General features: G+C 37.0%; 2 protein-coding genes and 1 long non-coding RNA gene across 10 annotated transcripts; 2 read left to right on the forward strand and 1 right to left on the reverse strand.

The window, feature by feature from the left end:
- Positions 1-64: 64 nt before the first annotated feature.
- Positions 65-4,532, forward strand: LOC105451418 (probable histone-binding protein Caf1). 6 transcript variants are annotated; one of them, XM_011691855.1, is made up of 6 exons: positions 65-236; positions 1,514-1,772; positions 2,126-2,651; positions 2,742-2,999; positions 3,306-3,633; positions 3,790-4,532. In XM_011691855.1, the coding sequence occupies exons 2-6, from the start codon at positions 1,532-1,534 to the stop codon at positions 3,967-3,969; spliced, it is 1,533 nt and encodes a 510-aa protein (XP_011690157.1). In that variant the 5' UTR covers positions 65-236; positions 1,514-1,531; the 3' UTR covers positions 3,970-4,532. The 6 variants fall into 6 exon arrangements, with proteins under 6 accessions (XP_011690157.1, XP_011690154.1, XP_011690156.1 ...); XM_011691852.1 differs by having other exon boundaries at positions 1,521-1,772; XM_011691854.1 differs by having other exon boundaries at positions 1,521-1,772; positions 2,153-2,651.
- Position 4,533: 1 nt separating this feature from the next.
- On the reverse strand, positions 4,534-10,257 carry LOC105451417 (slowpoke-binding protein). Of its 3 annotated transcripts, none has more exons than XM_011691849.1 (9): positions 9,883-10,257; positions 8,271-8,420; positions 7,579-7,745; positions 6,894-7,159; positions 6,195-6,489; positions 5,753-5,844; positions 5,516-5,641; positions 5,355-5,428; positions 4,534-5,107 (listed from the first exon to the last, which is right to left on the reverse strand). In XM_011691849.1, exons 1-9 carry the CDS (start codon positions 10,239-10,241, stop codon positions 5,008-5,010), a joined length of 1,629 nt encoding a protein of 542 aa, XP_011690151.1. In that variant the 5' UTR covers positions 10,242-10,257; the 3' UTR covers positions 4,534-5,007. The 3 variants fall into 3 exon arrangements, with proteins under 3 accessions (XP_011690151.1, XP_011690153.1, XP_011690152.1); XM_011691851.1 differs by lacking the exon at positions 9,883-10,257 and adding an exon at positions 8,699-8,982; XM_011691850.1 differs by lacking the exon at positions 8,271-8,420.
- LOC105451416 lies at positions 5,565-5,932 on the forward strand. The gene is made up of 2 exons (XR_974583.1): positions 5,565-5,649; positions 5,720-5,932. It is a non-coding gene; the product is annotated as an uncharacterized LOC105451416 (long non-coding RNA).
- Positions 10,258-12,225: the final 1,968 nt, after the last annotated feature.

Consider the following 12,225-nt stretch of genomic DNA (forward strand, 5'->3'; position numbering starts at 1 on the left):
TTCCCTCGCGAGCAATGGAAATCGACCGTTCGTTCCTGTCGCCGCGTTACAAACGGGGCATGCGCTCTCCGCGCGCTCCGGACTTGAGCGTCCCTGTCTCGTTGGAGTCGTTGGTGTCGGCAGTCTGGTGTTTTCTCGATTTTGGCGGGCCGGATTGTGGACCGTTACTTTGTCCTTCAATTATCTCTCGAATTAACCAACTTACGAAGGATAAATGATGGCAGACAAGGACGGCGGTAAGGATACGCATATTCTTTTACGTCGCTTTCGGCCGTGCTCGCTTCACTTTCTCGCGAAAAACAAAACATTCGGCCGGCTGTCCCGGGGAGAAGGACGCCTCGGCGAAACCGATACGTTGCCGTCTTCCCACAGTTCCCACGGCGTGGCCTCTCCTCGCCTCGCCTTCCTTGCCTTCGTCGCGTGGTTGGAAGCATGAGAAGTAAATTCGAACGACGAACGATTGCCCCTGCACGTGCTCGTGACGGCCCGAGAGCCGCGAAAATCCCGCGTTCCCGGTACCGGTGCGGTTATACTTGCCACCATATATACATAAATATACATATATATGTATAAATATGTATATATGTATAAACACACACGTATATATAAAACGGAATTTGTAACAGATACACACGAAATATCTCGCGACGATGATTTCAAATCGATGTTTGAACGTATGTGTTTATTAAGTATTTATATAAGCGCGCGTTTCGAGAAAATTCCACTCTGGCACGTTAAATAGAAAAGATTCTCATTGATTTTAACGATTATTTCTTTGATTTTGCCACAAAGTACTTGTAATTAAATTATTGCAACTTTGCGGTATCTTGATCTAATAAATAACAATAAGAGTAATAGCTTTCAATGATTTGATTTAATATTTGCATAAATACATTTCCCATTTTAATTTTAAAGTACATATGATTAGTAAAAATGTAAAATTTATATATATATACTGTAGAGTGTGCGATGGTGATAAATTATAGGACAAATGGCGAGATAGTATGGTTCTTGTAAAAATAGATTTATGGAATATATTTTTCATCGATTGGTTGCACAGTCGTGGGAAGTGATTTTGAACATGCATCTAGTCGTCAGATGTATGTCGAAACTCTTGCATACATTTTAATTGAATTTATTGCATATGAACGAGTTTTACATAAGGATTCACTAAAATAAAAATATGAATACATCTATCAAGATATATGTTTATGTTCGCGTGTTATTAGTCATTTCTTATAAGCAACCTTAAAATTTGTTTATATGACATTACACATTTATTATTATAAGGGACACCGTTATTGTCTATGCTAGTTAGTTTTCACTGATCTTCCAATGGAATCAGGATGAAATCGTCGTTCATGTTATGCAAATACTCTTAAAAATATTAAATCAAGTGTTGAAAAAAAAAATTTGGAAAATCTTATTAGAGTAAACAATTCTACATATGTGCTACCAATTAAAAAAAAAAGGGATTAAACTGAATATAATTGGAAAAACTGAGTCAAATAAGATTTTAGTTGAGTCGAATATGATTGAAGAAGCTGACAATGAGTCAAATAAGATTGAAGGAGCTGAGTCGAATAAAATTGTAAGAGCTGAGTCGAGTAAGATTGAAGGAGTTGAGTCGAATAAGATGGAAGGAATTAAGTCGAATAAAATTGAAAGAGCTGAGTCGAGTAAGATTGAACAAGTTGATTTGAATAAGAGTGCAAGCAAATCAATTATAGAGAGTATTCAATCAATGGATGGAACCACACAGCTGATAAGAGGTGATGTAATTGCTATAAAACATTCTGTAATATTTATCCTGTAATTGGAATAATATATAAACTAATACATGAACATGAGTTTTTATAATCATATTTGAAATGTCCCTTAAAAACTGTGCAACTAGTTGAAAAGATGAATTGTGTGGTTTTTATCTTAATGACGAGAAACTCGTTATTTTTGCTAATATTACATCTCCATCTTCTAACCCATCCAGCAGTTTTTTTTTGTCTATTATGCCTCGCCAATTGTTTACGTGTATCAGATAATTTACGTTATACCTAGTAATTATATTTATATGATCTCATACATTTTATTCATGTATTTTCTAAGATGTAGAAATTTTATGTAAAAGGAGATTTAAGCGCCGCTGTTTGTTCAGAGGGCTTTGACGACGCGGTGGAGGAACGTATTATCAACGAGGAGTATAAAATATGGAAAAAGAACACACCGTTTCTATACGATCTTGTCATGACACATGCTTTGGAGTGGCCCTCTTTAACGGCTCAATGGCTTCCCGATGTCACTAGACCTGAGGGAAAAGATTATTCAATTCACAGGCTAATCTTGGGCACTCACACTTCGGACGAACAAAATCATTTGCTCATAGCTAGCGTCCAACTTCCGAATGAAGACGCTCAATTCGACGCCTCACACTACGACAATGAGAAGGGTGAATTTGGTGGATTTGGTTCCGTGAGCGGTAAAATCGAGATTGAAATCAAGATCAATCATGAAGGCGAAGTCAATAGAGCGCGATTCATGCCGCAAAATCCATGTGTGATTGCAACGAAGACTCCCTCGAGCGACGTGCTCGTATTTGATTATACCAAACATCCCAGTAAACCGGATCCCAACGGGGAATGTCATCCAGATCTTAGGTACTTGCGCGACTTGTCATACAACTGTATCATGGATACAGAGCATTTATATGAATATAACTGTTATATACTTGAATATTACAATTGCAGATTGCGAGGACACCAAAAGGAAGGTTACGGACTCTCATGGAATCCGAATCTTAATGGATATTTACTTAGCGCGTCTGACGACCACACGATTTGTTTGTGGGATATCAATGCCACACCGAAGGAAAATCGTGTTATCGATGCGAAAACTATCTTTACAGGACACACAGCCGTGGTCGAAGACGTCGCTTGGCATTTATTACATGAATCCTTGTTTGGTTCAGTCGCTGACGATCAAAAGCTAATGATCTGGGACACTAGGTGATTATAATTTTTAGTTAACAATACAATTCATAAATATTTCTTAGACTTCTAGATAGATTATATTTATTTTATTATTTTATTTTAAGGACGACTTGAGAGTACAGATTTAACTTTAAGATAAAAATTTTCATAAACTTAATGTGATAAAAAATTTTGAGAAAAGCGATATTCTCTAAAAAAACCATTTGAAAAAAATATTTTATTAATACAATTGATATTAATGCTATTAAAATAATTGTTTAATATGTGTGTGTGTGTGTGTATTACGAAACTTAATTGTTAATTTTTTTTGCATATTTGCAGATGCAACAATACTAGTAAACCAAGTCATACCGTTGATGCTCACACTGCTGAAGTAAATTGCTTGAGCTTCAATCCGTATTCTGAATTCATACTGGCTACTGGCAGTGCGGACAAGACTGTGGCGCTTTGGGATTTGCGAAATCTTAAATTGAAGTTGCATTCATTTGAATCGCATAAAGATGAGATCTTCCAAGTCCAATGGTCGCCACATAACGAAACTATATTGGCAAGCAGTGGTACAGATAGACGGTTACATGTCTGGGATCTCAGCAAGATCGGCGAAGAACAGTCCAGCGAAGATGCCGAAGACGGACCGCCCGAACTTCTGGTAATTACGCAAACTAATTTTACGAAATTAATAAATAACCGAAAACATTTCTTCAAAAAATTTATATGTATATTATTTTCTCTTTCAATCACATATAAATTACAATATTTTTATTTAGGTTTAGTTTCCCCAATAATTTTCTAAATGTTTTTGTAGTTTATACACGGAGGTCACACCGCAAAAATCAGCGACTTTTCGTGGAACCCGAACGAACCGTGGGTCATATGCTCGGTATCGGAGGATAACATAATGCAAGTATGGCAAATGGCGGAGAATATTTACAACGACGAGGAACCCGAGACCCCTGGGAGCGAGATTGAAACTGGTGGCTCATAACGTGAAATATAATTCATCAAATTGTTTTGAGCTATCGCCACCTTCTCCCCTCCCCCCCTGACTGAGGATTATAAGCGCAGCCCTAGTTGCGCCATGTTGTTGAACATCTCGGTGTAACGAGCTTGAAGACATTCCTTTTCACCAGTAAACAATAATTCTTGCTTTTAATCATGTAAACTAAAAAGTTAAAAGATTCTATTACCATGTTTTCGGCGAACGTATTGCGCAGATAATACTATCTTATCAGATCTGACTAAATTTGTATTTCGAAATTTGAAAAAAAAAGTTTACGAATAACTTAAAATATTCCGAAAGAATGAAAGTGGTCAGAGTTGTTGTTTTACGGTGACAAATTGGCTATGTTAACAATGAATAAAATAACCAGCTGACAAAATAGTTAGCTATAATAAAATAACTGCTAGTTACACCCGTTGTGAGCCATATTTATATGAAGGCACTGTTTCTCTGTTACAACTTAAAAGAGAACTCAAGTAAGACTAGGGGATGCCAGGTACTTTTTCTACTTCGTTTTAAGCGTGAATAAAGAAATGATGTAAACTCGAGTGGTGTTTAGCTCAATTTACGCTTTTCCCAATTTTATTTATTATCTGATTTTTTTCTATTGTAATTCTCACAATTTAAAATTAATGTCTAATTACAAATCTAAAATAATTCTCAGGTTCTATAAAGAGTGTGTGTGTGAGGGATTGTGTTATTCGTTTCTAGAATTATAACTAAAAAAATAATTATTTTTAATGATTTACAATTTTCTTTTTATCTGTATCGGATAAACGCGAAGATAAAGGTGAAGAAAGCCCATAAATCATCTTTACATCGTCATTGTACAAATCCTATGACATGCGCTTTATATTATAATAAATGGTAGAATTAACGGGTTAATCGTTTTCTTGGCACTTTGCAAATATAATAGGAACGTGCATTTTTTCAAGATAAAATATACGTATATATAATATAAATATATGTATATATTATATAATATATATATATTTATATTTATATATAGACTTTGTTCCCATCTTATAAAGCTGTTTGTGAAAGCTCGTTGTATATTTGCGTGAGTAAGGATCCTTCAAAGCTGTTCAGCGACCAAGCGTCCTCGCTGTCGATACTCGTAATTCTGAAAAAAATAGAGCGTTCGCGTATGTTGTCCTTACAATTAAACTCCGACTTGTTAATTAGCGCAATTAATTGATTATTCATTACCAAAATCTGCGCGTTAAATGGACATCGCTTATAGAGCGTGTCTTATGCCAGCTGCGCATGTGAAACAAATTATTTGCAACACCAATAATTATTTATACGTCGAATTCGAATATATATATATTAGTAGATTTTCATATATGTAATAAATTTTAAAAACTCACCCTTTTCCGGCGTCTTGCCGTTTAATACCGTCGAGCAGGCTCATTATAGATGGTGTCAAAGTCGGACGAAATACCTGAAATAGCCGCGTTAATTTCGTAGGAAATTAAATTGAGTTAACTTTACATTAATTACTCTAGATCGAAAGAAATCGGACACTCACAGTTACGGCCGCGCATCGCATCTCGCGAAGATCGATATTCCGGAAGAGATCGTGGATCAACAATTCCTCTATGCTGGTGAAGTGATTTTCCGATTCCGTGAATATCAACTCAAGAAATCTCACGACCTGAAATTGCAATACATAATTCAGATTTCTTATTTTATGATTAAGATTGTTATTTTATGGATAGACTTTATTTTACAGACATGCCGGATTGTTATTGCGAACAATTTTTACCTGCGGATACATTTCGATGTCTGATAGCTGGACGGCAGATGGTCTGAAGGTGCATAATTCGTAGCCGGCGCACATTTCGAATAGCATATGCCCTGGTAATGTAAAAATAAGTTTATTGTCGTCGATAAAGTCATCTGTTATAAAATTAAATTCGAAAATAACATGCGTTTTATTGAAGAACTGGATTGAGCTAAGTTTTTTTTCAAAACTCATTGAAAAGTGTATACAAAATTTTATTAAAATATTACACATTCTGCTAATATAGATATCTAATTTAAAATCGTATTAAAGTTTTATACTCTGCTGGAAGACATATAGAGAGCGATCATGAAAATTGTATTAAAAAGAGTATCCGCCAAAGCTGATTATATTAATAACGCGAAAGCTTGATTTTAAATCCCTTTGAAAAGCTTTGCATTAAAAAATATATGTTGCTCTTTACCGAAACATATAATATCGATCGAGGTGGAGTGCGTTAATCGGGACGTCACGATGGGATGTATGCGACTGGTGAAACCTAAGAGGGTGTTCTCCAGGCCGGCCAGTCTTGCGACCCCGTTTTGAATCACCACGTTGCCCGAATGGAGATGAGTCACCGTGGGAAATCCTCGTTCCTTCAAAAACACCAGCGATTCCAATATCTGCCGTCCCATTCGTTGCACTTGTGGTAGCGTGAGTCCCTTGCCTCGCGCGGCATACTTATGAATCCAGTCCTCATTCCAGCAGTTTCGCTCGATCTGTCACAAAACATTGTTTTCGCTAGGGTATCATCCCAAATGCGAGCTCCCCCCTCCCCCCCCGCCCCTCGAACGCCCAGCCTCAGGGATCTCGGATATACAAAGCGCCGAGACAAAAATTATTTGCGTTATTAGCGATCAGAAATAAATGGCCTTCAATTATCCTGACCTTACATTATTTGAATGTAATTATTGAGTGAAGTTAATTTATTAAGACGTTAACAATTAAGAAGAGCGTGTGAAGAGGGTGATATCTAACAGAACTTTAACTAATTGTAAGACAAAAAAAAGATGAATAAAAATAGTTGAAAATCGATTAAGTAGAGCGAAGATAAAATTCGTACGCGTATTTCTTCATTCTCTTCTGAAGAGCTGAATACATTTCTGTGCGACGAAGTACTTACGCCGTATACTAGATCCTTGAGGCTGCCCTGGTTGATGGGCTGCACCAGGACGATGTACGTTTGGTCCTCATACTCCAGAAAATCGACGTGAAAGACAGGACAGACGTAGGGGTGTTGTAAGGCCAGGAACAGATTGTTCAAGATGTCCTTGGTGGAGGGACAGACGGTCAGCGGACAGTTACAATTCAACGGTACCAAAGTCAACAGTCGGTCCGTTTTCAGCGACGTGTCTCTCACCATGAACCAGTACTTATCTACTCTCGATCCTGAAAGATATTTTAACGGTTCCGTCAATTTTCTTTTTTAGATAAAAAGGAAATAAGTAAATTAAATAATTTTTATTAATAAATAAATTAAAGAATTTAATTTTCTATTTTATACAAATTCTCGAAGTATGGCCAATAAGTGCTCATATGGGAAAAAAAGAAAAAAAAAAGTTTCTAATATAAAGTCGTGTAGATTATTGATTTTGCATCGGTAACTTCTCTCTCTCTCTCTATTTCTCTCCTTCGTTCTTTAATTTTTTCTGCTTTAAAATTTTTATAACTTGTTCTCATTTTACTACTTTCTCAAGTTCGGATTTTCGCTACGTTACAATTTTATCGAGGAATGAGTTACGGTTTCAGGACACTATACATTTTTTATTTGACACTTCAACGGCTTCGACGGAATCACGAGGACTCACCGATGTTGTTGAGCTGTTTAATGAGAACGAAACGCGGTGTTTTCCCGATATAGTCACGACAAATTGATAAAGCACGATCGCGGGATCTCTTCTCCATTTCCATGTACTCGGCTCCATCCTCGCTGACAGATTTTGACCCGTGATTCAGCGCCGTGTAACGGCCGTTCCTGTTGGGAATACATAAAATCTTATTTGACCATCCCGTCTTATTTAATCATACTCTCTCTTCTCTTTCTCGCTTCTCTCTCCGTTGGAGAATAAAGCACAGATTTTGTAGCGTTGTTTTAATTGACGATTTAATTATCCTGAATATTTAGGACTCTCGGATCTGCGTTTAGAATCCAGCAGGTGAATAATGTATATAATTGAATGAAAAAGAAATGCAAATTGCCGGATTTCGAAGGAGACAAGGCAGAATAAAGAGTAACAGATATCGTATCTATTATACATGCTGTTAATGTGTTTTAAAAAGTTTCTGTCTGTGATTATTAAAGGGAATAATAATGAACAAAAGATACAGTGAATGCCAGACTTTTATAAGAAGAAGCAGCAGCAGAATAAAATAGCACGCGTATCCGTGCATACATATTTATGCGTTCTTATAACCGCTCGAGAATTTCTCTCTCTCTCTCTCTCTCTCTTAATATCCTTTTTCATATATTATTTTATATATCGTAAAAACAGTTCTCTACCTGTCGTCGAAAGATGCCGCGTGGCTTTGCGTTCGCCTAGACAACTCCTCTGCGTTATCGCGCCTCGGGCAGCAACAAAAGCGGATTAGATTCGCGAGCCACGGATTACGGTGCGGTCGCGTACCACTAACGCGCCACGTTGCTCTGTGGCTGCAAGGGGTTTCATCCAATAAAAAAAAAAAAAAAGAGAAGACGGTCACCGCCACCGGTCGTCGGTCTTAACGCGGCTTGCGCTCTCGCGATGGTAAATATAATATAATATAATTGAATTGAATGCAATCACGTCATCACGCGCGCCGAGTGTCCCGGGACTCCGTATCGCTGTCTGAATTCGTCGGAGAACGAAAATAGGCATTGCGATACTTCGAGAATGATAAGAGGAATCTTATGGTCCCGGGACACTCTTCGTTTTGTTCGAACATTATTACCTGCGTGTCGCAACGCGGAAATTTCCATCCACCCGACGGTCGCTCGCCGAAAGCTCCCGATGGACGTCCGGTCGCGCACAGCTCGTCATTACTGATCGGACATTTTCACGAAAAAACGATTATCATATGGAAAGAAAAACAAAACGATTGTTGATCGTTACAACGCACGTGACGATAAATGCGCGCGAAAGCGAGAAATCGATGCTCGGCGCCGATAAGAGCTGGAATGTACGAGGCGTCTTCGACGGGCTCGTTCAACGGTTTACAAACAGAGTTGCCCGAGTATGCGTGACACGAATAATTGAAACGGCTAGTTTAACAGGATACACAATGATGTCAGCGGACAATATTAGATCTGACATCAGGGGATGTGCCGCCATGGTGCAAACGAGGAAAATCATTGTTGACGTAAAGCGACAATATTGATAATTACCTATGCACGCCTGTTGGTGTCTCGTTGATGCAGCAACAAGTAATAGCTAACTCAGAATACGGAGAGGAGCGGTGTACGCTATAATATGCGTGAATAATACCACATCCCGAGGGGATAAACCCATTGCTCATTGAGGGATCATTGCGCATCTCGCCTCCTGGAGGAGGATGTCTGGGGGGTTGTGATTTATATTTCACGTTTTGACACGATTTCCTTTCCTCACAAGTGTTCAATCCCACCAAATGTAGTTGAAAGTTCAGCACGAAAGGAAATAACTCAACTAAATAATTCAACTTACCCTCTTATAAAAAATGTATTATTTCTGAAATCTTTGAATTTCTTGGAATATTAATCGTCTTTCAACGTATTTTTATTTCTTCAATTTTGTAACGTTTTATAATTTTATCATATTGTCTCCATAATTCCATAATTATAGCTCTGATTTTATGTAATATTCCATATCTCTATATAATTCCATAATTTCATCTTCAACTTTAATTTCACAATTCCCCTTTAATGTCTTTTTCCACGGTAACTTTATAATCTTTGAACTTTCTGGGGGAGCTCTCCTACACAATCGTATAATTTTATAACTCCGCAATTCTCTCTGCCGCTCTATAAATCCATAGTTCATAAATTATGAAGACTCCGTCTTTTCGCCGGTTAATTTTAACCGACCCCGTATCCGGCGCGAGACTACAAAGCGAGGACCAAGACGCGCGCATTTTCATCCCCTGTGCGAAATACTCACTTGACGTCTCCCTGATCCTTGTATCCCCGCGCCGCTGACACGCGGCTGAAGAGCAGCCGCGCCAGATTGTCCAGCTTGTTCGCCAGCTGATGCTGGCCCTTGTCGTCCTCGCTCTCGTTCTCGTCCTCCGTGCTCACGCTGCGACCCCGTCGCAACGAGCCCCGCGCCGTGCTCATCGCCCTGGCGTTTAGCTCGGTGGCGCTCTGCGTCCTGCGGTTGACGGCACGGCGGCGGCGACGGGTGCTCGAGTGACCGGTACGATGCTGACAGAATCTGTCGTGACCGGTCACCTCCGACTCGCGATTCCGCTGCCCGTCACCGTCGTCCTTCTTGTTTAGACTCTGATAGAGATTGAACATGATTGCGCCGCGATTACCTTGGCGAGTAACTGCTGCAGCTTGGTCCCGGCGCGCCTGAAATCCGTTTTACCATCCTGCCTTTTAAGCCTCATCTTCTCAAAAAGTACTTAATTGTGGCGAATTTCTTTGCTTTGATCTCGCAGACCTCGTTATTTTCATGCTTTTACGTAAAATTAGTATGTAAATATTTAACGAGTGTTTTTTTACACGGTTACTCTATACATTCTTCATAATCTTTTTGCAACATGTTAATTACCGTTGCATAAATATGACAACGGCTGTTTGTATAATATCGTATTTGGATTTATTCAAATAAGAGCTAGTAGACATAACGTTTAATAATCATTATAAAAATAATTAGTGACGGAGTTTTCTAATTTCTTTAAATTCAAATTATAATTCATTGACGATACGAGATTAGACTGACTATGATAGAAACGAAAAATCATTTTGTCATTATTGCAAAGATGAAATTAAAAATTTAATTATATACCATTTTATTAAAAATAAACATATTTCTGATCTGATCTCGTATTATTTTTTTACTCGGGATATTATTTCAGTTCTGTTGCAATAAACTTTTCTGTGAAAACATCAAATGTTAAACGTGTAGCATTGAAAATTGTTTATTTTTAGAAATATAAAATATTTTTATAGAAAACTATCTAATTTGAAGAGCAATGTAATTTGTGTGTGTGTAAAATGTGTGCCGTTAAATTGTTTTTCTATTCCAAATTAAAAGATAGAAGATCAAAGTTTGTTATTTGCAAATTCGAAGACATCTGAATTTTTCTCTCGTGCAATTTATTTTATTATTTAAGAACACTAGTGCATACATAACAGGCGCGCGCTTCGCGCGCGCTGCGTATTAAATCCCATACGTCTCCCAATTACATTTATACCAATTTACATTTTAATTAAACAAATGTTAATTTTTGATATAAAATAAATTTTCAAAAAAAAAAATGCTTTTCGCGCGGTGCGTATTAAACTCCATACAACGTCCAATAACATTTATACCAAACTATATTTTAATTAAACAAATTTTAACAATTTTCAATAAAATAACGTTTTAATCGGCCATATTAATTCGGCCATTTTTAATAAAATCACGATTTTTTAGAATATAGCCACATAATTCATCTTTAAGATAAGCCCAGAAAGAAATCGATATATTTATTTTTCTGGAAGATATGAATTTTTAAACATTGAAAGAAAAAAGCTGCAATGCAGATAACATGGCATTTGATTTTTAAGATAAAAATTTTTTTTATGAAAATTTTTTATATCAGTTAATTTTTAAACAAAAATTTTTTTTGAATATTTTTTATATTATTTAATTTTTTAGATACAAATTCTTTTTGATCCATCATCCACCACCACCCCCCAGGACCGCCACCCATCACCATCACCCACCACAACTACCCATCATCACCACCCACCGCCTCCGCCACTCCCACCACTCATCCCCATCACTTACCACACTACTCTTTACCACCATTTTTTATATCATGTGATTTTTAAGGTCATTCTCCGATTTCTGACATGAGAAACTTTATGAAAATTTTTATTGCAGAAATCGAAAAATATAAAAAATTGTCCGAGAGAAAAATAGTCATATTTATTTTTCAGATTTTTCGATTTTTGGTTCAAAAAAATTTTCCTAAAATTTTTATTGCAGAAATCGAAAAATATAAAAAAATTGTCCGAGGGAAAAATAGTCATATTAGATCGGAAGAGCACACGTCTGAACTCCAGTCACTTAAATTTTTTTTAAATTTTATTGCAGAAATCGAAAAAATATATAAAAAATTGTCCGAGGGAAAAATAGTCGTATTTATTTTTCAGATTTTTCGATTTTTGGTTCAAAAAAATTTTTTTTAAATTTTTATTGCAGAAATCGAAAAATATAAAAAATTGTCCGAGGGAAAAATAGTCGTATTTATTTTTCAGATAGGAAGAGCACACGTCTGAACTCCAGCTC

Source organism: Wasmannia auropunctata, unplaced genomic scaffold, assembly GCF_000956235.1.
Source record: "Wasmannia auropunctata unplaced genomic scaffold, wasmannia.A_1.0 LD336052.1, whole genome shotgun sequence".
NCBI lineage: Eukaryota > Metazoa > Arthropoda > Insecta > Hymenoptera > Formicidae > Wasmannia > Wasmannia auropunctata.

Coding starts and splice junctions, on each gene's coding strand:
- LOC105451418 (XM_011691852.1), top strand. CDS start 215: ATGATGGCAGACAAGGACGGCG. Junction 3,000..3,305: donor CTAATGATCTGGGACACTAG/GTGATTATAATT, acceptor GCATATTTGCAG/ATGCAACAATACTAGTAAAC. Junction 3,634..3,789: donor ACGGACCGCCCGAACTTCTG/GTAATTACGCAA, acceptor ATGTTTTTGTAG/TTTATACACGGAGGTCACAC.
- LOC105451417 (XM_011691849.1), bottom strand. CDS start 10,241: ATGTTCAATCTCTATCAGAGTCTAAACAAGAAGGACGACGGTGACGGG. Junction 8,421..9,882: donor AAGGATCAGGGAGACGTCAA/GTGAGTATTTCG, acceptor AACCCCTTGCAG/CCACAGAGCAACGTGGCGCG. Junction 5,642..5,752: donor ACATCGAAATGTATCCGCAG/GTAAAAATTGTT, acceptor TTGCAATTTCAG/GTCGTGAGATTTCTTGAGTT.